This window comes from Nipponia nippon, unplaced genomic scaffold (genome assembly GCF_047370975.1).
Source record: "Nipponia nippon isolate SJK-2023a ecotype South Korea unplaced genomic scaffold, ASM4737097v1 scaffold_5, whole genome shotgun sequence".
NCBI classification, from domain to species: domain Eukaryota; kingdom Metazoa; phylum Chordata; class Aves; order Pelecaniformes; family Threskiornithidae; genus Nipponia; species Nipponia nippon.
In genome coordinates, this window is record NW_028262369.1 from 16,702,793 (window position 1) to 16,730,397 (window position 27,605).

Below are 27,605 nucleotides of genomic sequence, written 5' to 3' on the forward strand. Positions count from 1 at the left end.
AGCATTGCTTAGTCAGAAGCTAGTGAAGAGAACAGATAAGTAACAGCCAAAGTCTTTCAAACTTTATACAGAAAAATAGATTGCATAAAAATGAGTTTTCTGTATTTTGCCCCACCCCCACATCCCCAAAAGGAAATATGCAAAAAATATTTTTAGAAAAAGAGTAGGAAACGTAGAAAAGGTAAAAAGATGATAACCTCTGAAATGTGTTTTTAGATTTACAAAGTTTTTAAAGGCACAAGTTACCATAAAATAGATGGTTATTATATGCTCAGCATACAATGGAAGAAGTAGAAATATATCAATGAAATATTAGTCTAAAACTAAGTACCTAAAAATTTTTTTTAGTGGAGAAGATTTTAGTTTCACAGCTTGATGGATGATATCTGGTCCCTAGAAGCCAAAATTAAATCAGAAGTTGATAATTTCTCATTAAATTACATCTTCCTATAAAGTAGTCCTGGTTCTGAAAGCGTACAAAGACTCCGCAATGCCTTAAAATCCAATTTTAACACCTGAAAGCAGGTAGCCAGAAAAACCGCCTGCTCCTTTTCACAATCATCGTTTTAGCCTCCCAATTTAATTAGTAACTTTCCCCCCCTCGTCATTTTACATTCCCGTTTGAGTTTCCTGTTGGTGACCAGGTTTGCGATGGGCAGATTCCTTCAGTCTCAAACACGACTGCTGCAGCGGTTCAAAACGAAAAAAACCCAAAAACCAACAAAAAATCTATAGACTCATAACACCATTTTATTGTATCATCTCCACTATTTTTATGCTCCCTCCCCACCCCATCTTTAAAAATCTTTTAAAATTCTACTTTTTGCACAAAATTACTTCATTAATTAAAAGACAAAATAATACAGAACATAAATACATATTTAACAGATTAAAAAAAAAAACCAAAACAAAACACTTTAAGCTTCCAAAAACAAAACAAAATGTTAATTACAGCCAAACCTTGCTTAGAAGAACTCTTGACTAAAAAAACAAACACTTCAGACATTTAATTGGTTGGTCCCACCAGACTCGTTTGTTCCCACAACATTGTTCCATGGAATAGCCGGGTTTTCGGGTTTCATCCGCGTTGGTCCGAGTGAGTTCTTGCCCTCAAGGTTGGTCCGTTCCTCACATTGCAACAGACCCTTAAAGTCTCAAACAGCTTTTTTTTTTTTCTTTCCCCCCCTTCCCACCCCCCTGCTCCACTTTTGCACTTGTCAACTTCCACGACGAGTAAGTTCAGTTCAGTCCTCACAGAGGAGTCGAATGGTTTTGTCCTTCATTTATTCAAAAGGAATTAACGGTCCTTTTTTTTTTTAATTCTTTTTTTATTTTTTTAAATTGTATTAATTAAAGAAAAATAGAGCTCTGTCCTTTTGGAGAGTTTTGAAGCAAGGGGACATCCAATCGCAACGAGCAGAGTTCCCAGTGGCTCAGGAGGCACTTCGGAAACTATCACGGCACTCCACACTCTTCGTCTTCATTCCTTCATTAGTGCATATGTCAGGGAAGCCCTTGGGGGCTCTGCGCATCCTTTAAGGCCTTGTCAGGGTCGTATAGACCGGCTGGTCCCAGTTAGCAGTGGGGCTGTGGGCCGGTGGGATGGACAAGCCGTTGAGGATGGGTGTCGCATAGGGACGGCGGGACGAGTGGAAATAGGGATACTGGTAAATGCTGGAGGGGTAGCCGGGGTAGGGGTTGTAGTAGTTGGAGCTCTGGAGGTCCGTGTAGTCGCACTGGGAGCTGGAGAAGGAGGCGGCGGCCGTGGCGGTGGAGGCGGTGGTGGCACAAGCCTGAGCACTGTAGGAGCCGTAGTCGGAGTGCGCAGGGGAGCCGTGGGACTGGTCGCTGTAGTGGCTGGGGCTCAGCTGCTCCGTTTTGATGTGCGGCCTTTGCTGGCCTGAGTCGGCGGACGACGGCGATGCCGAGGCCGGGCTTTTGTGAGTCCAGACCTGGTTGGTCCCACCGGTGCCCGTGGCCGAGTGTGAGTAGGATGCGCCATAGGAGCCAGCAGCAGCATTGGGGCCGTGGTCGGCTGGCATGGCGGCGTGGCCATTGAGCGGCAGGTACTGGTCGAACTCATGCACGTCGAAGGTCTCCATGTTGTTGATGACTTCGCTGCTCAGTTCCGAGATGTCCACGTTGCTGAAGTCGATGTTCTGCCGGCCACTCTCCACGAGGCGGCGGCCCTCGTGCTTCAGCTCCTGCTTGCTGCCGTGGTGGAGGTCGGTTTTGGGGGTGGTGGGTGGGGTGGGTGGCCCATGGGTCTGGCCTGGGGATAAAGCAACAGCAAGGCTTTAACAAGAGCACCAACAAAATAACAGACTCCTTCAAGGAGGATAAAAAAAAAAAAAAAAGCACGTTTCTCCCCCTTCTTATTGCAAGAGGGGAAGGGGGATTTAAATCTATGGTTCAATGTTGGAGGTAGCTGATATCCTCCTGTGACCAGGCCAGGGACCATGTCCTCAGCTGGGGTAAACCCCTCGCATGGGTGATGGTCCACAGTGGGGAGGAGAAGCCGGGGAGCGCGCTGTGCCCATCAGGGTCACTCTGGGACATGGCAGGACACCCCCAGCTGTACAAACACCCCCTCGCCTGGGAAGCAGAACCAGGGGGTGGATTTGGAAGGACCCGCTCAGCCTCTCCCCGCGGGCAGCCCGAAGCCAGCCCAGCTCTCCTGAAGGCAGAGAAGCCGTCCCAGCAGAGCGGGCCGGGGCCGGGATCCCCAGCCAGGCTGGGTGAGAGCACAGACGCGTCTGAAGCTGCAGGACGTTCGCAATCCTCCTGGAATCTGTCAACACGCGCCTTGTGCCAATTCGCAGCGCCGCTGAGAAGCGGGGAGCTTCGGGGGGAAGCCGCGTCTCCAGGACCTGCTCCCCCAGGCACCCTTTGCATGGCCAGTGGATTATTAACCCTTATTAGCTTGCAATTAATTCTCCCCGCTCCTGAGCCATCTGGGAAACCAGGATCCCTGCGCTTTGGGGATTTCCTATCACACAGTCAGCTATATAAGCATTTAGTAAGGAAAACTGTGGCCACGTTCACAACCTGATGCAAAACCACAGCTCTTGGGGCAAGGACTCCTCCTTTTGGATAGCCCCAATCCCACCTGTATTCATCGGGGGAGCAGATGAGCCCATGCCCATCGGCGGGTTCATGTCCCAAACCAACGCGCCCAGGACCTGCAGAATTTTTTTGCCCGCAGGAGCCCTTTACCTGTGTGATCGCCGTGATGGTGGGAATCGGCCATGCCTCCTAGCCCGCTGTCCGCTTTGTAGATCTGCGTGCCCGCGTGGTGGCTGAGCTCAGCTCCGGAGTCGGAATCGCTCTGCCCGGCTTTTACGCTTTTCCTCCTCCGTGGCTGGTATTTATAATCCGGGTGATCCTTTTTGTGCTGGACCCTCAGCCGCTCAGCTTCTTCCACAAAAGGACGTTTCTCATTTTCGCTTAACAAACTGGTTTGGGATGGATTTATTTTTTTTTTTAAATAAGAAGGAGGGAAAAAAGAAATCCAAAATTAATGTCTTTCCTTAGAAGTTTTCAGCCTATTGTCAGACTCGCACCCCCACTTCCCATACACTGATTTGAGCAACCAGAAAGTTAATTACAAAATGAATTTGCTGTGGCAAAAAAGAGCTAAACTATGTCACAAAACTGTATTAAAATACCAACTATAGAGGCGCAAAAAAACCCGACCACTATGGATACCAATAACTGGGCAAAACAAAATCCCCCTTCCCCATTTTAAATGCCTTTGCCAAATATTATTCTTATGTTTGTCCTCCAAATGCCATCCCCTCACTGCAACAAACAACACTGCCCATTTCCAGCTTTGTTTGGAGCTTACAAAGAAACCACGAAGGCAACAGCGATGGGATTATTTCTTTCAAAACTCTCCCCCACCCAGACCTCTCTTCACAAACTCTTGGAGAGTCTCAAACCGCAGCGGGAACATCGCTGGCCCAAACAGGCAGGAAAGATGCAAGTTTGGTACAGCCAGACATGACCGAATACACCGCGCGGTAAAACGTGGCTTGTTGCAGAGCCCTGGAAAGCAGAGCGCACTCAGATGCCGCCCCGCAAAAAAAGTTTGCATCGGTGGGCAGTGCTGAGCATGCAGGCACGCAGATAAGAAGGGAAATTAGAAAGCAGATTAAAATAACTGCTAAAAATTGGCTTGTTTGGTTTTATAGCTTGTTAAGCGACAAGCAAGCCACGGAAAAAAACTTTTAGAAAAAAACATTGTAAAAGAAGCAATTAAAAAAGTCTCAGTCTCCTGGGGCCAGGGACACGGGAAAGCCTGGCCAGGAGAGGAAAGGGCCCAGGCCGCACTGCATCGCAGTGATGGAAGAGGGAAAATCCACGCGTGACACAGCGCTGGGGCAGGACCCGCCGGTAGCGCCCCGGCCGAGCCGGCGGCGGCCGTGGGTGCCCAGGCCCCTGCGCGGGGGCTTTTTCGGAGCAGGGACCGGCGTGTCCTTTGCAGCTCGCCGACAGCTCTGGGGGATTTTTGCACTTCAGTTTGAAACGCTTCAAGAATCCCCCGCGGCCACAGACGGCCAAAAAAAAAAAAATTAAAAAAAGAAAAAAGATTTAAAAAAGCGGTGGGAGGGGGAATCCAGCCGTGCGCCCCGAGGCAAAGCCCCCGTCGCCTCCCCGGGCAGCCCACGGGGGTCCCGCCGGTCCTGCCCCGCGGCGAGGGGGGGTCTGTGCGCGGTTACCCCGGGGCGGGGGGGGGGGATGCGCGGCCCGGGACTCACCGCCAGAGCTTGCCCAGGGTCTTGCTGAGCTCGGCGTTGTGCAGATGCGGGTACTGGTCGGCCAGCTTCCTGCGGGCGGCCTGCGCCCACACCATGAAGGCGTTCATGGGCCGCTTGACGTGCGGCTTGGCCTTGAGCGATCCGTTGCCGCGGACGGGCATGGGCACCAGGCTCCAGTCGTAGCCCTTCAGCACCTGCGAGACGGCGTCGCGGATGCAGGCGGGGAAGCGCTCGTCCACCTCGGCCGCGTCCACCTTAGCGCCCAGCGGAGCGGCGCCGGGCGGGCGCGGGGCGGGCGCGGGGGCGCAGCCCAGACCCTCGGAGCCGGCGGGGGACAGCGGCGAGTCGGAGTCCGAGTCCACGTGGGACATGGAGCTGGTGGTGCCGGCGGGGCTGCACGGAGCCTCCAGCGCTTTGTCGTGCTCCTCGGTCATGTTGAGCATTGGTGGGCGCGGGAAGGAGCGGGTGGGAGAACGGGGGCGCGGGGCAGAGCCGCCCCGAGGGCGAGGATGTGCCCGGGCGGAGCGGCGGGGGACCGCGCACCCCTCCGCGGGCGCCCGAACAGCGAGAAAAGATTAAAACAAAAACAAAAAAAAAAAATCTAGAAGAATAAAAAGAAGACTCAAAGACGCAAAAATCAGCCGAAAAAAAAAAACAGAAAACAACCAGAACCAGTCCTGCTGCCGTCCCGGCGCCCCGCGCCGCTCCGCGCCGCTCCGCGCCCCGCGCCCGCCCCGCCGCGCGCTCCACGTCCAGTGCGAACCTCGGCCCCTGGCAACAAGTTACTTTAAGGGGCGGGCAGGCGGGCCCTCCTCCGGCGCCGCTCCCCATTGGTGGGGCGGGAGGTGCATTTGCATAAGGGGCGGGGCGCCCCGCCAGCGGGGGCCGCACCGCCCGCCCGCCGCACTGCTGCCGCTCCGCTCGCCCGGGCGCGGTGCTGCCGAGAGGTCCCGCTGCCCCCGAGGGGTCCCGGTGCCCGGGGGGCGGCTGGAGGCGGCTCGGCCGCGGAACGGGCCCTCTTTGGGCATGTGCGCGCTTTCCTCTCTGCTTTTGCTGCTGCAAATTGTCCGAGGGCTTCACCGCACCGCGGTACTGGTGGGGACCCCCCCCCAAAGGGGGGGGATGTGTTTTATGCCCCCGGCATGCGGAGGGGACCCCCCTCTTGGGGGGGGCACCGGGGAGCGGGTACGGGGCGGCCCGGGGCTCAGCGGCGGGTTGTTGAGCCCTTTTCCAAGCCCCGCGGGACGGGGCCGCCGCGGTGAAGAGGTGCGGAGTGGCGCCGGGACGGGGCGGCAGCAGCCGCCTCCCGGGGCTCCGGTCCGGCGGGACGCACCGGGCGCTCCGTGCCCTGCGGACAGCTGGTTACTTTTTAAGCCCCCTTTCCGACCGGGGGTTCTGGGGAGGTCGGTGCGTGGCAGAAGGTCGGTGCCTGTGTGCCTCCGCAGCTGCTACAGCCCTCCGGCAGCCGAGCCGCGGTGTCCCCGGGCCGCCGTCCGCTCCCCGCATCCCCGCGCGCATCGGTTCTCCCCGCTCTCTCCAACGGGCAAATAACGGAGGAAAGCGGCGAATTGCTGGAAAGAACCGAAACGAGCCCCTCCGCCTCCCCTCGCCCCGTCTCGCCTCTCCTCTCTCCCCGCAGCCGCGACGGCGGCCCCGGGCACCGGGGAGCCTCCCCGGGAGGGCAGAGCCGGAGCTGCTGGGGCTTTGCACCGTCCGGAGGAGGATGCGGCACCTCGGGGTGAGCCTTTGGGTCTGGGGGAAGGGGGTTTGGCCGCAAAATCTCCCCTGTCAACTCCGGGTGCGGGAGGCCCCACTGCGGGGCTGCGCGCCTCGGGCCCCTCAGCAAAATCCCCTTTTTAAAAGATCTGCCTGCTCGATCCGAAGGGCTGCCCTGCTCGAAGCGAGCCCGGGTTTTGCAGCATTTATTTGGAGCATTTGATTCTAATTATCCGCGGAATCCAGCCTTCTAATTGCAACTGGAAAAAAGCAACTCCCCAAATTCCAATTTTATCCGCTGCTTCCCCCCAGCCCCGCTACCCCCGGAAAAAGAGGGTCAAGTACAAGATTCGCAGGAAAAAAATAGAAATCGTGCGAGTGCTTCAAGTATTCCAGCATTTAAAAAGTAACAGGAACGTGGTGTTTTTGAGAGCATTTCGTTTAATTACTGTGATGTATAATCACCTTGAAATAAAGCATACGCTTTGAATTTAAATGTAGCACTGTTTAAGTGTGCCCGAATATCTGTATGCCTTCCATGTGAAAATGAACATATTCTGTTAAATTGCAAAGCAGGATTTTATTTTATTTAAAAATTCTCTCATTTCCTTATTAGTAATTTCTCAAAATTTCAGCTTTCAGTTTGCAGAGTCATAAAGTGAGTTACCTTTGGACAAAGTTGTTGTTGGTTTTTTTTTTTTTTAAATACAATTTTACAAAGTGTCTTTTAAAAAAATATTGTCTTTAAGGCTGAAGGCATACTATATGTGTTGAATTTGCAAGTGAGGATTAATTGAACTTCTCTTCCAGAGCCCAATCTACAGCTTAATGAGATTGTGGAAGAGTTTCTGTTTCCCTGGGCTTCGGACCGGTGGCTTTGCAGTGCTGTTGGACGCTTGGCAAAACTTTTTTTTTTCCCCTTCATGTGACATATAATTAACATACATTTCTACCATGCCTGTCTCTTTGGGTTCTCATAACTCTTTAATAAGTTTACCTTACAATTTACCTGACTCACGGAATTTCAGTATTTAACCTGTTTTAGAGGTGGCTGAGTCAAAGCAATAATCACTATTTTTAGTCCATCTTTTCAAAGCCAGTGTCTCCTGCGGAGTACCTTCCTCAGAAGATTTGAACCTTCTTGCATGACTGAAGCTGGGAAGGGATTTGTGGGACACTCGGAGCTTTGGGGCAAGCCCACGGAGGTAGGAATAAAAACAAGAGCCCCTATTTTCTGATTCCTGCCTTCAACTACAAGTCAAATTCCTGCAAAAGAAGCCCCTAAGGACAGCAGGAATTAGAGGCATTGGTGTTCTTCCCCCTTGCATGCTGCTGTCTTTCATGGCTCCCCAGCTCTGCCTGAGGCAGGGAATTGCATTTCCCAGCCCACACACTTGAATTCCTCTTTGTCCAATGCAGGTAGAAGGAGGAGGACAACTTTCGGTAGCTGTTGCTTCTTACTCCAGAGATGGGCACTGGGAAGAAGTAGTGCGTGGAAACAGAGCAGGGTATGTGTCCTGCTTCACATCTGGTTTTGTGATCTTGCACAAACCATCTCACGTCTCTGAGCATCAGTTCTCAGCCAAGCTGGCAGAGGGAGCAGCGTTGTCCTGCCTCGCAGACCGATCCGAGCTGGGCAAGGCTGCGAGAAGCTGAGATGACACAGGGAGAGGAGGGAGCTGGAGCACCTGGGAAACTTCAGTAGCTCCTGTTTCCTGAGAAGTTTACTCATCCATGAAACGGAATGAGATTACGGTGGGACAACAAGTGGGTTCAAGTGGCATAGTTTGTCTTACAGGGTCTCATGTTGAAATTTTGTATGACAAAGTACCAGCGATGTTTGCACAGGGATGGGCAAATGATGGAGCTGCAGGACAGGCCCTGACATTGGGATTTCCAGGAAAAGGGTGCAGATCTGGGAGGGAAGAACTAAGATTCCCGTTGGCCAATGGAGCCTTAAAAATTGCACGCAAGTGGAGTACATTTAGAGAGGATTTAGTGGAACAGAGCTGGCTGTTCCTGACAGAGAGTGGGCACAGCAGAGGTCTGCCAGCTGCCTGTCAATATTGGTAACATTGCTTCATCTTCTTTAAAGTCTGACACAGTCTCCAGTAAAGTTCCTGGCCAGCTCACACCAGCGTTGCTGGGGATCAGGCACTAAATACAAGGTCTGCATGCTTGGCTCCATCACGTTGTCACTTGTCACCTGGGAACCCTCAGAATCCCCATGGGATGGAGATGGCTTGACCACCTGTCCCGGCTCCTCTCTGCCATGCCTATTCGTTATGCAGAAGTGAGTGTGTATGTGCGTTGGCTTCAGAGCAGTCGGAGCCCCACTAATGTCAGGGAGGAGAAATTTCACCTTCAGTAGAAGACAGGGAAGGCATTTTCAGAGCATGAGAGCATGTGGGAACCACTGCACATGATGGGCTGTGTTCTGCAACATGCACGCGTACTGCACTCCTTCCCTGGCTGGGTAGAGGCCCAGCCCAAAGGTGGGCTCTATCGCTTAATCCGATCAAGTGTTAAAGTTATTTTTCAAAAATTGGCTACCTTTGAACTGCAAGCAAGTTTTACATGGGAATTTCAAAGAGCAAATAGAAAGAGCCTTATGGGGGAAGAAAAAACAACCCCTGATCAGATAAGAGTAACCTATGCGTCATGTTAAAATAAGCCTCTGACATCTGCAGGATTAATGCTCTGGCCAGAGGATACAGCAGTTCAGTGGCAGCTCAGAGATTGCTGTGGAACAATGCTCAGTCCTTTTCAGGAAAGCTCCTGATATCTGAAAAGACAAAAAAAAATACCTGTGGTAACTTTAAACTAATTTCAATTAAAGTAGCAGCAGAAGAGCTGAAAAGCTTTGCTCTCAAGGGGAACTGTAGTGATGGGTCCAGTCCTACACTGTGTGCTTGTGAAGGCTCCAGCACACAACCGGTGCCTGCTCATGCAATTTTAAGACTAAATTTATATTGTGCAGCTGCTTGCAGATCAGTTTAGGTCCAAAATTTGTCTTCTGTTCACATGAGCCTTGCTGCTCTGAACAATTCAGGAGTAAAAGGGACAGACCCTTTTTGCAAATTTTAATTAACACTTGGGGTATTTAGTCCTCGGCACTTCCACGGCTCCCACCACTGTGCTTAGCTGGGCTCTCGAAATTCTTCTTGTCGCCTGCACAGCAGGAGTGAAAAATTAGTGTGCTCTCATGAAAGTTACTGTGTTCCAGTCACTGTGTGCTCCCACCACAGCAAGAACAAGTTTTTATTGCACAGCCTCATCCAAAGCCCATCATTCGAGGCATTTCCGTGGATTGTGAAGAGCTGGGGACTTGAGGCTCCCACCACTGTGAGTGGATGCAAACTTGCACCCCTTGCACAGCTGCTGCAGGCTGTTGAGAACAGGGGGAAAAGAGAGATGCTTAAATATTCATTTAATATTAGTTTTTACTGTGTTGATGGGGTGCTTAGCTCCGGCATCTCTCGTTTTTCTGGACAGGAACAGTTTGGCAGCTGCAGGGAGAACAATGGAGGAACATCTCCCCCAGCAGCTCTTTTCCAACCCATGAACATTTACCTGGCGTTGATACAAGAAACTCTGCACACCTGCACTGGGCAGGACTCCACTGACCTCTCTCCTGCTTGAAATGCAAGTGGAGAGGAGTGGATGGGATTCCTAAGCCCTTTTCTAGGCTTCATCATGCCAGCAGATATCAGAGAAAAAGGACATTTATTTTTAGAAAGCTTTGACTTCAGTGTGAGTCAAAGGCAGTGAGGGCTTCATGAAAATCTTCACATGTTACATTGGGCCTGGTGTGGAATTTCTGCTAAAAAAAAACAAAACAGCCCTTACTAATGAGTGCTTTTATGATTATTAATTCTTTAATATCCCAGTGGAAAAAGGTAACTAGTGGCTTGTTCTGCATTTTTATCTTGCAGCTTTCCCAGCCTGAAGTCGGACACCGTGGTGCTGGCAGCCAAGGACCCGGAGGTGGAAGTGATTATAAACCCGAAATGGACGGCCTTCTCTTTTGGTCTCAGAAAACATGCATGCGTAAAGATGAAAACCAATGGAAAGGAAATGATATGTCAGTGTGTTATTTTTGTTCAAATATTCGAAGATACCAGCAACAAAACAAAATTTGCTTTTGCGGGAGGAGCAACACAGATGTATGCGTTACCCGTTAAAGGCCAGGTGAGACACTGGCAAAAGATCTTTTCTTTCCTCCTGCACAGCACAGGCTGGATGGTGTCCGTTCAAAATAACGGAGAAGCATGATTCTATTAATTATGATATACTGTGATTATAAATTGTTTGTCCTATGGTACTACTTAGGAATCCCTCTTCTGAATCAGCACCCCCTCATTATAGATGCTTTACAAATACAGGAGAAAAAAAGGTAATTCTTCCTCTGAAAATCCTTTTCAGCCTTAATCCTGCTAACCCTGGAGTTAAAGATCAGATTTCCACAGGGAAGGATCAGGGATTTCAATGGAAAAAATATTACTGCTGGAAAAATCTTAACTAGTAGAAGGAAGCTCCCAAATTCTTTGCAAGATCCCCACCTCCCATTTAGCAAATGCAGCTGAATGCTCAGCGGGATTGTGTATAACTGCATTATACATAATTGAATGTATGTTTTCTTTAGAAGAGTCCCCAAATGTTAATGCTGCTTTACAAAATAGTTATTTCTGCGCACATTCACTTTCACTGTTTTATTTAAACCCAATTCCTGGCAGCCAGAGGGGCGAAAGACTAGACCTGAATGAACACAGAGTAATTTAGGGTGCCAGGGACAGCAGGGTTGAGGTGCTGGTGGGGACAGCTGCTGGGTGCTGTGACAGTAAATGCTTGTTTCTCTGTCACTTTTGCAGCTGTTTGGAACACAGCAAAATAGGGTCGGGCGGGGGGACGTGGCGGCGTGCATTTTGTTGAATGAAGATCAGCATCAATGATGCCTCAGCGCTTGCCTGCCGGTCTGACATTTATGAATCGCTTTCCTTTTGAGACTTTAAGGCTCAGAGCCTCGCTCTTAAATATCTTGTTTGCGTTACTTGCTTGGTTTTTACATTGTTTTCTTTTCTGATACCTGACTTTGAAAACAGGGAATGCGAGGGAAAATCGTCACATGAAAATAAAAGCTGACAGTAAATAGGTAAGTGAGCAGAAAACCTGACACAGATGATGGTCCACACAAAGCTGCGTGCCAGCAGGAGCTCGGAACAGAGAGGAGGTCATCTGACGGTCTAATCTACTGTTTTATCGCACTTTTTCCTTTGCAGCTTGATCCATCTTCCAGTAAAGCTAAAGGAAAGGCTTCGATTGTCTTTTATGAGGGTTGGATTGGTCCCTTAGAGTAACAACATTTTTCTGCCATTTAATAGACTTAAAACTTTGCAGCTCGTATTGTTGAAAGGCGCTGCTGACACATGATGTCCCCCAAGCTCGGGTCGGCTGAGTTTGGTGTTTGTTCCCGCTGCCGGCCCAACCTGCGCATCTTGCAGATCCCAGAGTGATCTTCAGCAGTGAAAACCGACCCAGTTCAGCGTTCCCTTCTCAACTCCAATTAGTCCTTTTTTTGCTAAATCTTTAGCCTAAACCCTCTGCTTTTCCTCAGTAATTTCCTCAATTATCCAGTTTGTTTTACAGACATTTCCATTTAATGTGGAATTTGCTGTATAAGTTTCATAAAGACCCCACAAAGGAAACCATTAGCTTACATCTATTTAAATTTATCTAACCAAACCTCGTGGCTAACCCAAAGGGAGAGTGAAACTGCAGTATACCAGAGGCCTTTAACAAATAGCTTATTTTTCTTTCCCTATACAATGTGCCATTATGTAGGTTTTTTCTAAGGAGAACAATACAAGCAGCAGTGATGGGAAACTGGAAAAACAAAAGAGGCATTTAGAAGGGACCGGTTTACAGTCTGAAAAGCATTGAATAATGTTACACCTGATAACAGATACTTTCTCAGAGACCATTGAACGGTTTAGCACGGCAGTATTTACTTAAGTGGGATACATGACGCACGTCTAAACTCATCGATGACTGCTGAGGCCGCTTTATTAAAGTGGTTTTGCTAAAAAACAGTATTTAGGAACTCAACACGGGGTCAGGTGCTTGACGGCTATAGACTATATGAAGGAGAAATCATGGCAGCATCAGAAGTGGCAAATGTTGAAAGCCTGAGGAATCCAATTTAACTTTCCCTCAGGGACGGAGCCCGGGTGTGGTGGGGCGAGCTGAGGGGGCTGTGGTGCCGCAGAGGGCCCTGGCCTCCTCGGGCAGGAGGTGGACGAAGGCTTTTGGAGCCAACTCCTTCCATTTCTTTCCGGTTTTTGTTTGTTTGTTTGTTTGTTTTTATTGTTGTTGGTTGGTTGGTTTTTGGTTTTGTTTTTTTAACTTTGCCCTTTCTCGCCGGTTCTCAAAGGTCGCTCCCTGGGGCCGGGGCGTACAAACGCCGCCCGGGCCCCGCTGTAGTGACAGGGCCGCCCGCGGGGCCGACCCGCGGCAGCCTCCCGGCATCCGCCGGCCCCGCACCTCAGCCACCGCCGCCCTCACGGCCCGGCCCGGCCCGGCCCAGCGGCAGCCCGCGGCGCGGCGAGGGGCGGGCCGCACGCATGCTCGCTGCGGGCTCCGACATGGCGGCGCCCAGCCCGGCGCTGAGGCGGAGGCGGGCGGTGGCGGGCGGCGGCGCCCCCGAGGCTCCCGAGCGGGCTGCGGCGCGGCCGGCGGGCAGCGAGGCCGGGCCGCCGAAGCCGCCGGGCACCTTCTGGCTGACCCGCATCGTGCTGCTGCGATCCATAGCCCTGCTTTACTGTGAGTCTCCGGGCGCTGCCCCGCGCCTCTTTCTCTCTCCGCCGCCCGGGGAGCGGGTGGGGGCCCAGCCCGGCCCGGCGGAGCCCCGGGCTGCTGGGGGCGGCCGGGCTCGTCGCCACGCAGAACCCCGTGAAGTCCCGGGGTTGCCCCGTCCTTCAAGGCCTTCCCCACTGCAAAGCCTCAGGTGGGGCAGGCGGGACCCCTACCATGGGGAAGGGGTGAGCCCCCGGGTGCCCCGACGGTGGGTGCTCGCCCTCCGGTGGGGTCCACGCTGGTGCCGCAGTGCGAGGTCCCACCGTGGTGGGAGAGGAGGCCCGTGACCGCCTTACCGACTCGGTGGTGAATTTCTGTTTGTGGGATGGGGGGCTGCAGGGTCCAGGCCCCATCCTGTCATGGCAGGGATGCAGCAATTGCACTGAGGAGCCCTGTCTGCCTTTTACCAAAGTACTGCTTAATTTGGGGTGTTGGGGGTACATGTTTGCGTATGCAAAGCTTGAGGGGATGACTGTGATGCGAAATGGGAAGAGCTTATTTTCAGCTCTTGCTTTGCTGGTGGGACGGGTACCCTGCGGCTGAGGGCTGGGCTGGTGTCCAGTGATGTTGGGGTTCCCGCGGTGGTGGAGCTGGAAGGAGAGTTTGCTCACACCACGAGGCTGGTACCTGTCAGCAGAGCTGGTCGGAGCTGGTAGTCCTTTTTCTTCAGGGCACATGTTGTGAGCTAACCGTGTAAGAGAGAAACTCCTCATCTTACACAGAAGCAGGTCTTTAGCATCTTATGTGGGAGCAGAGAAACGCAACATCCTTGGGTGCCAACACTACCAGTCAGGACCTAGAATTGACATGACCTTGAAATGGTTCATGGTGAAATCGGTTTCCGACCTCGGCTATGCTTGTTTGGCTCTCGCTTTAGCAAGGAACGCTGAGAGCCATGCTCAGGGCCCACTAGTGCTCCACTTAAAAAATATTCACAGTGAAACCTAAACTGACATGTAACACACTATGTTACAAATTCTAAACTTGCCCCAGATTTGTCCACAAAATCGTTAGGATTTGTAGGCTGCCAGCCTGCTTAGATTATTTTGCATCAGAACCATGCAGAAGTTGTAGTTTTGTATGGTTTTGACACGTGCTCTGTTTCTAGTTTGGTTTCAGCTCTCGGTGAAATGCAGGGTTATGACTCTTTCAGTCAAAATGAAAGCGATTCCGATATTCCCCCGTGTATAAATCCAGACTGCTGAGTTTCCCGTAGCTCAGTTTGCTGTTTCCTTATGAAAAACTGATTAGCGTTCTCCGCTGTGCATTCGGTGGAGGCCGCTGCTTTCCAGTCGCGGATTTGGGGTTATAAATATGCCACATCTGGGACCAAATGCTGTCCTGTAGGTTGGTGGCGTGTTCGATGGGAAGGGGCTGGTGGGGAGGTGGGAAGGGAGAGGCGGTGGCTGGAAGGGTGGGAGTTGGTAACGGGGTGGTGAGGCAGAGGAGAGTGAAGAGCGAGTCAAATGTATGGGACCTTCTGGTGAGTGGGAGACCTGATGTGGGACAACAGGAGCAGTAAGAGGTGAGGAGCAAATATCCCGTTCAGGGTCAGGTGAGTTACAGCATGAAAATGATTGAAAGCTACTGGCTGCAGGCAGAAAGGAAGAATGAGTATTTGTAAGCCAGAGGATGAAGCTGGGATGGCATGCTGGTGAGTGAAAGCAGGATGACAGAAAATAAGGAGAAGAACTGGATTTGGCACTTTTTGAAAGAGGAAAGGGGAGTGGCAACGCCTGGGAGTCGCAGAAGTGGGGAGGAGACCCCAAAATGCTTCTACAGTCTGGAGTGAGGAAACCTTTTTGAGAGAGAGAGCCTCAGGAGGAAAGGATTTGAGTACCAGAGCTGGAAGGAACAGGGTAGGAGGATGGCTCTGTCCTTTGTAATGGAGGAGGTGCAAGAAAGGAAAAGTTTACCTGCTCGTTATGCAACCTCAGCTTGATTGTGATCAGGTAGCAGTGATTCCTGCTGTTTGTTTTGGTTGAGTAACAGCCAAGGGACCCAAAGCCAGAAACCTGGGCCAGATTTGAGACAGGTTGAATTCTGACTTGGGCCGTCACTTGCAGTGATGTTGGGGCTCCAGCTCTGATCCAAACGTGGGGGAGACGCTGTACAGCCTACAACCGAAGCACTCGTGGAGTGGAAACTAATTGGCATGCCTGAGATGGAGAGATTGTGAAGAGGCAGATTCCTCTGTCAAAGGCTGCAAAACCATGACACGGCTGTTGGGGTGGGATGCTCTCAAGGGAAGGTGGGTTGCCTTTTGATCTCTTCTGAGAGCCTGGGTTTAAAAACAGCAAAAAACAATTTAAAGCCTCTGTACCAAGCACCTCTTCCAAGCTTTCTTCTGAAGATGGAACCATTTACTTTGACAGATTATTTTTTTTCCCAGACACGGCAATTGTGCACACGCTGAGTCTCAGACTTGCTGAGGAAACGGTTGATGCCATTGTGACAGTTTGACATTCCTCAGTCATGGGTTTTTCCCCCTTCTTTCATTTCACCCTTTTAAACGTAACCCTTTCATTCCTGCTGTGTTAAGCAACAAATCCTTTGGGGGCACCTTGTGCTAAAGTATCAGGAAAGTGATCTCCCCCGATGATTGCAGCTCCTGCCTGTTAGTGCAGTTGTGTGAGCTGAAAGCTTGTTCTCTCTCCTAGGCAGAAAGGGAGGGGTGGGAGAGTGAAGGACCCTGTGGAGAGAAGCATGATTTGGGGTGTACGGTGATGCTGAGGTGAGGGGCAGAATCGCCAAGCATGATCTGGGGGCCTGTCACCGCCTTCCTGCTTCCCACTCCACTCTTGAGAGGCTGTTTTATTGCCTGATGCGAGCTGGGGAGATGCTTCCCTTTGGATCTTCTGTGGAAGAAGGACAGGCAGAGCAAGGCAGGTGTGAAGTGTCCTTCTGTGTGCCCTCCCTTCTCCCCCACCCCCTTTGGTTATAACAGCTCTCATCATCTTTTTTTGAAGGGGGTTTCCAGAAGCAGACAGAGCCTGGGAAGTCCCTGGCAAAGCAGCTGTTGTCTGAGAGGCAGGGTGGAGATGGGAAGGTGGGAAAGGATCTGATGATTCGTGGAGGGCAGCGACCAAAACCACCTGCTGCTTGCAGGAATGGGAAGGAAGGGGAAAATGGATCCAAGCTGGAAGTGCTCATTGAGGTTTGCTCTTTGCAGCAGGGCTGTGCCAGTGGGGTCCTCCCAGCTGAGCACTAAGGTAAATGAAACGCCTGTCTGTGCACTTCTGTTTTTAATGGTAGCTAGCACTATGCACTTGTAAATTAGGTGACACTTAAATTCTTATAACTGACAGCCCTCAGAGACATTTTCAGATCTGGGACCTTTTTCTCCACTTCACCAAGTAAGTGTGGGCAGACCAAGTTGTAAAATGCTTCCGGAGGAGGAGAGTGTGAAGTAACACAGAATCCAACCCTGAACACTGAGGAAGAGAACAATTGTGTAGGTCTTACCCTGTGCTCTGCTGCCCAGACCCCTCTCACTGTTTCTGTAGAGGCATCTTTGTATAGTACTGGCGTGCCAATTGAATTGTAATCTCTAATACAGTAATTCATGGGACAGGGAAGCTTGGAGAAATGCTATTTTGAGATTTGAAGGTTTTCCGTCCTGGTCTTGCACTGTGTGTTTGTTCTTTATGGCAGGAATTGACATTTTGTAAAGGTTTACAGAAGGTCTTTGAGATCTTGTTGGAAGTCCCGTTACAGGTAAATAGCTGGTCCCAAAGCTCTTGACAACAAATGTGCATTATTTGCTCCCTTCACCCTTCTTCTAAATCATTTTTAAGTGCCCTTTTTGGATGATTACTATCATCAGATTCCAGATGTAGAAGCTCAAGAACTTAGATACCACCCTTCCCAATTTCAGCCAGGCTCTGTAGAGCGCTTTGAAATAAAAGCTATTATTTAAATCCAGTTTATCTTCCTTCTCCTTATGTATTGTTTAATAGTAGTATTTTCTTTCCCCAGAGCTAGAGCTATGGGAGGTTCATGCTACTTCTTCCTAATTCTGAAATCTAAAGCTTTCTCAGGGGGGTTTGGCTTCCTGTAGGTTCCTGGCTCTCCCCAGTATCCTTCCTCCTCTCTCTTTCTCTCTGCCATCTCCCCTGCTTTCCCCCTCCTCTTCCCTCAGTTATATTAAAAGGCTCCCAGTAGCTTTCAGCTTGCCTAGTCAGGATTGTAGTACATCTTCAGACACTTTTTCTCCCCTGAAAGGTTTTATTTCATCACGGTGCTTGTTAGCAAGTCTGCACAACAAAGGCAGTATGTTAGCACTGTGTCTTCTTAGCAAGCTACGTGCCCCCCGTTTAACTCTGCACGAAAGAGCTGCGTAAGCGAGACAGAAGTGCGTTTGGTCCTGAACAAAGCACTTTCACTGTGGGAAGATAAATTCATAGCAGGCAGTGATAGTTTAAGGGAAATGATAACAAGAACCGAGAAGGAGAGAATCTGTCTCCCAGTCTGCTCTTTGCCCAGAGCTGGTCTGGAGCAGAGGGATCTTCTCAGGGCATCCTCCAGCTGCAGGCTGGACTGCCCCTGGTGTGGTTTTGAACAATCTGGGTCCTATGGGGAAGCTTTTTAGCAGTGCCACAGCCCAGCCTTTTCTATTTGCTTTCACATTATTTCAAACAAAGAAGGAATGGGGGAGATAAGCGCTTAACAAGCCTCCAAAGCAACCACTGCAAAGTCCTTAGCTTTGCTGTGAATGGCAATAAAACAAAAAAGTGTTACGAACAGACTACTTTGTTGTGTGTTTATTTGTGGCTGTAGGGTTGTACAATGAAAGGGGGGTGCTTGGTTTCACTCTGTCTCTTTGCTCAGTACTACAGTGTTGTTGCTTCTGTGTTGTAAAACTTTGCAGGGGAATTTATCAATTGAAAACTTATTTGATTCATTTCGCTGATAATAATGAAAAGACCATGCATATTCTCTCCCTTCTTCTTTTCAGTAGTACAACCTCAGTTTGCCAGCATAGGGCCTTTTTTGAATGCCTTGTTGGGTCAAAGGTGCACTTGATATATGGCTCCAGGCAGATTTTTTGTGTGTGTGCAAAATGTAGTTTGGTTTTCATGCAAAGCTCTGTGTTCTTGGTTCATTTCTTTTTGTGGTTTGGGCTTTAAGTAAAAGTTAAGACTTCTTTTAATGGGGAGAGAGAGAAAGCCATATGACCGGAAAGTTTTGGATTTCACATCTTTAAATCTTTACAGAGCATGAAGAATGGGATTCTCTCATTCTCCTACCATGACAGGCTGAGCCTGGACTGGGAGAAAGGAACTGAGGTGACAGGGCAATATGGATAGTCCAAATCATTTCAGATGGGTGACTCTTGTGTTGCATGCTTGGGTTGTGTTTATTGGTAGCATGTGGGTTTGAACAAGGAATCCGTTCAGTTTGGGGGGAGAGAGGAGGCTGGGAGGGGAAGGAGAAAGTGGGGGGGGAGTTAATGGAAAAGTACAGTAAAGCACCTTCTGAGGTGAGAATAAGTAGTGAAGGTCTATTAGCACTTGATGACAATTTACATGTATTACTTATGTAAAGATCAGCTCGCAGCAGGTAGAGGAGCATGCTCCCATGTGAGCTGTCAAAGGCTCCATCTGCTTCCTGAGTGGGAGGGAGCATGGGAGTCGCTGAGGCTGAGTTTTTTTTCAGTCTGCAAATGAGCAAATAGTCTGAAGAATGGCAAAGTGCTTAAGGTGGAAAGAGAGGAGACTGGCATGGACTGAAGATCGCCAACTCCAGGAAGTATTGGTAAAAAGTCCAGGCAGTGAGCAGCCACAGCGGTGATGGGCAAAGTGGTGGGGTTTTATGCTGGGTTTGGAGACTTGGAGGTGTGCAGAGCTGTGCTGGGAGTCTGCAGGGGATGTCCCTGAATTAGGAGCCCAGCTGTGGCCTCACATCGTTCCCCTCCATGATGCCGGAAAGGATAGCTATGGGAAGACATTGGCTTCTGCGTCCTGGTCAGCAAAGTGCATCCTGAACTCTGAAAAAAGTGCCCTTCTCAGTTATGCTCTCGTTTTGTAAGATGATACCAGAAAGCGAGAGTCATTCGGAGAGGTTTGGCCTGCTAGAGAGGCTGGAATGAGTGAGGGACTCTGGATCAGGCCCTGTGTTAGCTTGCTCCATGCTGGGGGAATCTGCTGTGGACTCCTCGGTGCGGTGTATGCCCAAGCTGGAGGTGGCTAGGGTGCTGGTGGAGGCAAGCTGCCTGGTGCATAGGGATGCAAATGTTTGTGCTGTTATTGCAGGAAAAAATAAACCCTGAGCTGAGAGAAGACACTGATGAATGCAGTGCCCAAAGTTTGGAAATCCAGGAGTCAAGTTTGCTCAGGAGGAGAGTGGCTTCTCCTGAGTAAGATGCAGAGTCTTGCAGCTCTGTTGGTGACTGAGGCGCTGCCCGCTTGCCTGGCTAACAGCAGTGCTGAGCGGCTGCCAGCTGCCCGCTCAGACTCTCTTTTGCCATTGCAGCATCCCTTTGGGTAGGAGCCTTCCCTCTTTGCTGCCAGAGGTGAGAACATCCCTGGCCTGGCATGAACCTTGCAGACACCCAGGAGCACAGCTTTACAGAGTGTTTGGAGAGACTGAGGTGGATGCAGTGCCGTTGCTCGAGCAGACTCAGTGCCTTGGACCCCATGGCATGGTTGAACACTGCATGCTGTGTAGGTGGGTCCCCCCAGCATCGGCTAACTTACTAAGCAGTAAATTCTGGTTCATTTAACAGAACTCCTCTGCCACCCTCTTGCCAGGAAGAAGCTACAGGACAAACAGGAGAAGTGATTAACCTTGCCCCACGCCCCAGCAGTGCAGCGAGCATGCCAGCCAGTGCCCAAGGTGGAAGCAAACTTGTTTGACCATGTTTACCTGGAGGGAGTGGGAAGATGGAGAGTGGAAAATCCCCAAATATGAGGCCAAAGGGAGAAAAGTTTCGGAATAGGGGTTAAGGAAGAGGAAGAAAAAGACAGGCTTTGGGGTCAAAAGGGACTTTTTTTGCCCCCTGACTAAGCCAAGATCAAACGGAAGGTTCCTGGAGAAGGGAGCAGAGTCTGTGTTATAGTCAATTTAAGGATACAGTTTCTCAAGAGGAGTTCAGGGAGAGGAAGCAATGACAAGCTGATAAGTAACTTCCCTTTTTTTCCCTGGATCTGTGCATCTCTTGTGTTGCTGAAATCCTTTGCAGAATCTGTCTTTAGTTTCAACTATTGCATGTGTCTGGTAACATGGGAACTGCTGCCTACAGGGTGAAGCCTCTTGAAGGCTTAGCTGGTGCCTTGGGAAAGTAGGTCTAGATGATTCGGTGGTGGGGTTTGAGAAGCGGGTGCTCCCTAAGGGATGTGCCCTTCAAAGGTGCTCCAAAAGATGCTGGAGAGGAGTGGAGACGGAGCATGGTGCGAGACAGCGGCTCAGCTTGGGCAGTGTCCAGGAGAGGGAGCTGGATCCGGGACGGAGCAGCACGTCTAGGAAATGCTGCACACGTGTGAGCAATAAACGGTGCTCGCTGGATGTGGGCCCCGATGGCTTGGGAGGGTGACGGATCGAAACGTAGGTGGACCGGTCAAGATTTGGTTTGGGTTAGATGAGTTCTTCATCAAATTAGGACTGTTGCCGATGGGATTTAGTTGTGAAATCATAATATATGAAATATCAGCAGTGCAGTGTCTTGTGAGAAATCGGTGCTCTGGGAGAAAACGACTTTGGAGCCCAGACTGGGCAATCTTTAGATGTGCAGTCCGTGCCAATCTATAATGCAGTCTTTGCTGCTTTCAGACTTAAAAAGGCTGTACAGTATTTTGTACATACAATGTGTACTTTTCTGCAATTGCTATAGTTTCTCTTTCCTAATTTACCCTTTCCATGTTTATCTTGCATACTGTGCAGGGGTCTAATTTAGATTTTTTTAGAAAAAAAAAACTGCCTAGCAGTTATGGGTCGGGGCAGCAATTTCTGTAGCATTTAGAGGTGAATTTGATTAGCACTTTTGGAAAACTGTGCAGCAAATTGCAGTGCTAATCGAGGGAAATCAAGCCATGGAGTTTTAAGGCAGAGTTGCTCTCTATTTTTTTTTTTTTTAAAAAACCAAAAATGAAGATATTAAGTTGTCTGAGGCACAAAAGCATTATATTTCTGCCTGTTTCATGTGTCAGGCTTTCTGATTATACAGTTGTGCTGAACAGAGTGTTGGTAGAAAAACATGAATACTCTAAAATATAAAACACTTAATTTGTGGTCCAAAGCTGATTCTTTAGTGTTGCGATCAGTTTTTTCTCTTGTTCCTCCCTGTCCATTATTGAGTGAAATATTCTGCATGTCTTTTAGTTTGTAAAATCCTTCACTGTGTGTGAAAGATGGACGGAAAGAGATGCAACCAATTAAACCCCCAACTTTATTGTGTCAGCGCTGTGATTCAGGATCTGTTGAAATCAATGGGAACCCTCCCAGTGACCTCAGATATGCGTTGGATTGTGAGTTTTAGTGGTTTTTCAAATGAGAACATAATACACTCCGTGTGCAAAGTGATGGAGTAAGTGTTAAGTGGATTAACTGAAAGCCAGTGGAGACCTTTGTGTGTGTCTGGGGGGAACGGGACATTTATTTTTATTCCCTGGGGCTGCAGACTTTGGGTTGCTGGTCAGACTTCAAAGAAATGGGAATCCAGGCCTGAGCTCGGGGTATAGTTTCACATAGACTTTCCACCAGTGTTCCCAGTGAGAGACACCAACCAGATGAACAGCAGAATTCTTGTTTGCAGAATGACAGTATTCAGATAAGGAAGGAAACAGATTTGATCATTAACCAAGGAAGACTGGGGGGAGACAGACTGGCCTTTTGCAAGACCTCTGGTATTGCTGCGTGTGACGTGGCTGGTGTTTGGATAATGTTCGAAAGATGGGTGAGTTAGCTGCTGGGAGCGAAATGTATGGAGCGTAATCAGGAAATGTTGGCCTTCATCTTTTTTTTTTTTTTTGAGAAATGGAGATTACTGCAGTTACGAACTGCAAATTGGTAACTGGAGGAGATTCCTAAAATATGAGATAATCCCTAGAAGCCGACCAACTTTCTCTGTAGAACATCAAATTCTAGGTCTATAATCTGTAATTAAATTGCTTATGTGCTGTTAAAAAAAGCATCTGGCTGTTCTAAGATTGTCCAGTGCAAGAGCATAGACACTATAAATGAGAGAGCTGTAGGGACATGTAAAAAGTAGCAATTTAGAGGACAGGAAAATATTAAGACTTTGTATTTCCAACCTACCAGGATGTGAGAGGATCCAGAAGGTCAACCCATAGCATAACTACTGTCTTTCGCAATTGCGATGGATAACCATTAACCGTTACACTGCCAGAAGGATTAAGGTGTCCTTTAGATGCCTCTTAAAGGGTGTGTATGAGTTTAAGCTGTCTCATTAACAATATTTTGAAATATTAAGTGTTTTCAATATAAGGAAAAAAGGCAATATTTAATACATGCGCAGATAGTGTTATGTAAAAGTGGAGATACGTTGTCCTCTAAAGTCAAAGCATAACCTTGCAGGCACAATCTGCTATCAGTCTGCTGTGGGTTATTTGTACTGGGAGCAGCAGAGCTTGTAAATCATCTTCAACAAAAAAAACCCATGCTGCAACTGTTGTCTATTTACACTGCAAAATGTTTTGTGAAACTGAAATAGGAGGGGTCAGAAAGTACAGATGTGTCTTTGCTGCTGCAAAGCTGAAGGGAGTTGTGTGTGCTCTTCTTGCTGCTTCAGCTGTGCTCCCCAGTATCTGTGTGTGAACTGAGGGTTTCTTGGTGTCTCCTTTCCAAATGCTTCTTGTAGAAAGGAAATTCTGTCTGAAAGTCTTGAAATTAATGCATTACTTTCACTTGTCCACTCCAGTGCAGTTAAGCTGTTTTCCTCATCTGCATTAGGAGATGAATAGTGTATGTGACTAACCTAGGGTCACACAGAGTCTAACAGAGCTGGGCTCAGCCTCCTGTTTTTACACTGGGTCAGGTCGCTCAGTTACAGGGAGCTTTTCCCAGAAGTGCATTGTCAAGTTTGCCTGAAGCAAGTGGCATGTCCCTTACAGCTGTTGAGGAGAAAATTGTCTCAAAACAGACTCTGTGCCATTTCCTGGTGTGAAGGCAGAGACGGTATTTATAGAATTCCTCTGCCTTCTGCATCATGGTTAATAGAAATGACTATGTTGTATTTTAATGGAGATGAGGACATGTGAATAAATTCCTTCCCAAGGCATGAATATACTACTGTAACTCTGGACTCAAAATAGGTACTTCAGCCTCTATGATTTCTAATACTGTTTTTTTTTCTCCCCTCCCTCCTTGTTTTCATCTAGTTGTGGCCTTCCTGGTGGCATATCATCAAAACAAGCAGCTAATAGGGGAGAAGGGGCTGCTCCCTTGTAAACTGTACCTGCAGAATGTCAAAAAGTATTTCAAAGGGAAGATAAACCTGGATGCTCTGAGCTATGCACCAACAATCATCTGGTTTCTGGACTGGTCAGACATGGACAGCATCTTGGACTACCTCTCCCTGTTTGGCCTGGCAACTTCAGCCTTTGTATTGGTAACTGGATGTGCAAACATGGTCCTCATGGCTGTCCTGTGGGTTCTCTACCTCTCGTTGGTCAATGTTGGACAGATCTGGTAGGTTAATAATCTCTCTGCTTTGTTTTTATCTGTAATCTCTTGCTGTTCATTGCACATTGACTTTCTATTACCATTTGAGGTTGGTAATCTGGTAAGGAGTGATGTAGGAATGTGAGATAAGGAAAGCATTTGGCAGAAATGAGTTATGGGCATGCTCCTGCTCTCTCTCTTACCCAGGATATCTGTTCTGATTTCTGTTGTCCTCTGTGAGAGGCAAACTGGCTGCATAATGTGCCATGCTACACGTTGTCCCTGCTGTGGAGTACTTTCCCTCATGGCTGTTGCAAGGGAATTCCCCTAATAATTACCTTTGAGATGGTTTGTCAGTTTTCAGTTCTATCCAGAAGACAGCTGGAACACTCAGGATAAGTATATAAAACCTGTGGGGAAAAAGTAAAGGAGAAATCATGTCTGTATATCGCCTTGCTGCAGGGAAAGACTGTGGTGCAAAATGAAAGGCTTTAGGTGGTCCTCACAGTTGTCAAGGCACCAATTACATTTGTTAAGAGGATGGGCCCTTTGGAAACCACATTTCATTAGTTGACCTCTTCAAGTACCTCTCTGCCTGTAGCAGAGGTGATATGGTAACTTTGGGGAGGTAAAAAGTCCCGCCATGAAGGGGTGCCTGAGCTGTGAACCTGATACAGCTGTGTCATTGAGAAGTCCTGGCTCGACAACACATTACAGGATACCTTCCGTATAGATGAAGTCAGTGAATTTAATTTTAAGGATTTGCATGTGCTTGGGCAGCCCCGCATCTTGTCCTGTCCCATTCATTCCTATCCTACTCCAGATGGTGTGTAAGTGGGTGAAGGATAACAGCTTCAGTTTTTTGAAAAGCTCTGTTCTCTGAGCTCTTAACTCAGCGTGAACTTAAGACTGTGAAAGAAAGCCACAAAATTTGAAAAATAACTTAGTGGATAGTTTTTCGTTGCCCATTTCCAAGTTATTCCAAAATCGCTTGTCTATTTTTCTAGATGTTTTATTTTACAGTGCAAGAATTCAAGCACCGTCCTGCTCTCATTTCTAGAGATACAGGAGCCTGTGTCATTGTGGCAGCAAAATCTGGATGTGTTCCTTGACTTCTTTCTCTTTGTGTTTCTGTTTGTGAGGGGGAAAAAAAACCCTAACAACCTCCCCCTCAAGCTGCAAACGTTTTGTAGCTGAAAGCTGGACCTGCAGTGACTCCCAAGGCTGAAGGTTTGATCTGGCTTGCTCCTGAAGTAGTGGGCTAACTAAGACATTAGCATGACAGGCTTTCTTCGTTAGTGCCCACAAGGCACTCTGGAGTGCTCAGTGTACTGGTGCCACTGCTGTAGCAGTGTTACAATGTCATTATAGTTTTGATTTAAAAAAAAAAAGCTAGCTGGAATGTGTTCTCCATGTGTCGTTGGGCCGTTGCAGTCTGTGCTGGTCCTCTGCTCCCAGTTGCTTTTCCTGGTACAGGCAGATTGAAGGTAAAGGTGTGATGTCTTCTCTGCTGGTGCTGGAGGGGTGACAGTCCTGCAGAACTCTGAGTTTTTCCCAAAAGAAATCCAGTTGTGCCTGTTGAACGCGTGGCTGTTTTGTCATCTTTCAAGTCTTTAAGGGAGAGGCAAAGGGCAGGGGATAGAGAGGGGAGCCTTTTTCCACTGCTGCACCGAACCACCACCAGTGTCCAGCAGACCATGTCCAAATGCCTCTTCCTGAGGGGGGTGAGAAGCTCAGCAAGCGTTAGGTCTCTGCAGCTCTGAAGACAATGAGGTGGCCAGCAGGAATGCAAGCGGAGCCCAGAGTTTGCCTTTGGTGGATGCTGTGGTTGAAAGGAATTGACTCTTGATATTTGAGATAAGGCTGTATTTTTTTCCTCCTTTGCTACTTCAGATTTGGAATTTAAAAGTTACTCTGGCACAGGCAGGTGACTCCTGGTGTACAGCAATAGCACACCAAGGGAATGGGGCAGGTTCTTCTGGGGAAGGGGTGAGAGAGAAAAGAGAGGGGGATAGGAGGTATTGCCTCAACTTCGTCTTTTCTTAATTGCAGCATCGAATATATTAAACAGGAAATTAGGTTCTTCTTGTAAAGGAGTAATGGAAAAGAATCAAAGCAAGCCAGCAGTACAGTTCATTCAGCTGTGGTTACGTTTTTCATTAGATCCTCTGCAATGGGTCACTGGGTGGTCAAAACCATATTATTATTGTGCATAGAGTGTGACATTCAATTCCTGGAGAAGGGGATGGTGGGTGGCTAGGTACTTACAGTGCAAGTAAACATGGGGAAAGAGCAAAGGGGGGGATTAACTAATTTCTCACCATCCTTCAGGGGATTGGTGGCATGAGGGGTGAGCTGATAGTACCTGAAATCTCATGAATTCTGCTGCTGATCGTGGGTGGGTGGGTGGCAGCATTGGCCTTAAAACTAAGGCTGGCTTTAAAACTCCCTTTTCACACTGGTTTGTAGGTGGAGTTAGATGGTCCATTAACTTTGTCTTACTCTCAGATTTGAGCAGATTGAGAGGGAGTTCCGATTGTTCTCCAAAGCATCTGTTGAGGACCACAGTGACTTCTTATAAAGGGGGAAAGGACAACGTTGTCAGGCATTCCTGATCAGAGTTAGGAGATAGCTCAGCAAAGAGGCATCGGAAATGAGGAAGAAATTCCTCCTGTGGCCACGTTGTCTTGTAGTTATCGTACAGTCTTCATAGTGTTCCTCTGCAGCTGGCAGGCATGGACTCCGGCGAGCCGGCACTGCTAGGCTGGGCACGGACCCATGGGCTGACCCAGTCCAGAAAAAACCTTTGCAGTAGTTGCCTGGGAAGCCAGTTCAAGGACGATATGGGGTGATAAGGAGGAATAGAGTTCTCTTCTTTAGGCCAGTGAGGAACAATTTATTCCTTTTATCGCCTTTTCTTTTTGTATTTTAATTTTAAATGTTTCTATTTGTTTTGGGCTGGAGTCTCCAGATACCGGGTGCTGCTGAAGGAGCAAGTCTTTCAACTGCTGTCCAGCTGGCTTGGGCTCAGAGTCAGAGGAAGCTTTAGAAGAGCAAACCGTCTCCTTTGAAGGGCAGGACATGTTGCCTGCCTGCCCTGGTACTGCCGACCTCCACCTGTGAGCTGGGGAATATGCTGTGTGCCTGGGGACAGCTGAGCCTGCTGTGACAGCACGGCCAGGGACCAGCTAAAGGTCTTTGAGGGTGTTATAACCCTTGAGAAAGCTGCTCTTGGAACAAGCTGATGTGAGCTGTTTGTGATGGATTTTGCGGGATAAAGATTACTTTGGCAACGTAAAATCCTGAGAACTGGGGCCAGGATGCTGTCCTGCCCCTGAATTCTTGACTTTGCCAGTTTACTGTTGGCTCTGCCAAAGCGCAGGTGAACTGTCTGCAATAAGATGCACTTTGGTGGGTCTCAAAACTAAGCTAGCTTTCAGAGAACAGCATATTAATTTTGGTACCTACGAAATGTGGGGCCAAGATTGCCTTTGCCAAATTTGAAAGTGGAATGCACAGGGAAGCTTTTGTAAATCTGGGCACTCTGTTCCCAAAACAGCTGTGGTATTTGGGGTCTGCTCAGACTAAACCTGGACATGTTGTCTGGGTCATGGGGCATGCGTATAATGGGTGCTGCACTTGCATCACAAGTTCAGT

The 27,605-nt window shown here is 48.9% G+C and overlaps 2 protein-coding genes and 1 long non-coding RNA gene across 5 annotated transcripts in view; 2 read left to right on the forward strand and 1 right to left on the reverse strand.

Annotated features, from left to right (window-relative positions):
- Window positions 1-675: 675 nt before the first annotated feature.
- SOX8 (SRY-box transcription factor 8) lies at window positions 676-5,493 on the reverse strand. Its single transcript, XM_087731454.1, has 3 exons — window positions 4,761-5,493; window positions 3,217-3,455; window positions 676-2,272 (listed from the first exon to the last, which is right to left on the reverse strand). Exons 1-3 carry the CDS (start codon window positions 5,201-5,203, stop codon window positions 1,536-1,538), a joined length of 1,419 nt encoding a protein of 472 aa, XP_087587580.1. The 5' UTR covers window positions 5,204-5,493; the 3' UTR covers window positions 676-1,535.
- A 203-nt stretch (window positions 5,494-5,696) lies between these two features.
- On the forward strand, window positions 5,697-11,226 carry LOC148052052 (uncharacterized). 2 transcript variants are annotated; one of them, XR_015699054.1, is made up of 4 exons: window positions 5,697-6,498; window positions 7,573-7,681; window positions 7,896-7,984; window positions 10,412-11,226. It is a non-coding gene; the product is annotated as an uncharacterized LOC148052052 (long non-coding RNA). The 2 variants fall into 2 exon arrangements; XR_015699055.1 differs by having other exon boundaries at window positions 7,577-7,681.
- Window positions 11,227-13,096: 1,870 nt separating this feature from the next.
- Window positions 13,097-27,605, forward strand: part of LMF1 (lipase maturation factor 1) — a 205,741-nt gene continuing 191,232 nt past the window's right edge. The window contains exons 1-2 of one of the 2 annotated variants that reach the window (XM_087733851.1): window positions 13,097-13,295; window positions 23,666-23,975. In XM_087733851.1, the coding sequence (XP_087589977.1) occupies window positions 13,097-13,295; window positions 23,666-23,975 (509 nt within the window). Of the gene's footprint in view, window positions 13,296-23,665; window positions 23,976-27,605 lie in introns of those variants that run through there. The other variant, XM_087733849.1, reaches the window with a different exon arrangement.

Coding starts and splice junctions, on each gene's coding strand:
- SOX8 (XM_087731454.1), bottom strand. CDS start 5,203: ATGCTCAACATGACCGAGGAGCACGACAAAGCGCTGGAGGCTCCGTGC. Junction 3,456..4,760: donor ACCCTGGGCAAGCTCTGGCG/GTGAGTCCCGGG, acceptor ATCCCAAACCAG/TTTGTTAAGCGAAAATGAGA. Junction 2,273..3,216: donor CCATCACGGCGATCACACAG/GTAAAGGGCTCC, acceptor CTTTATCCCCAG/GCCAGACCCATGGGCCACCC.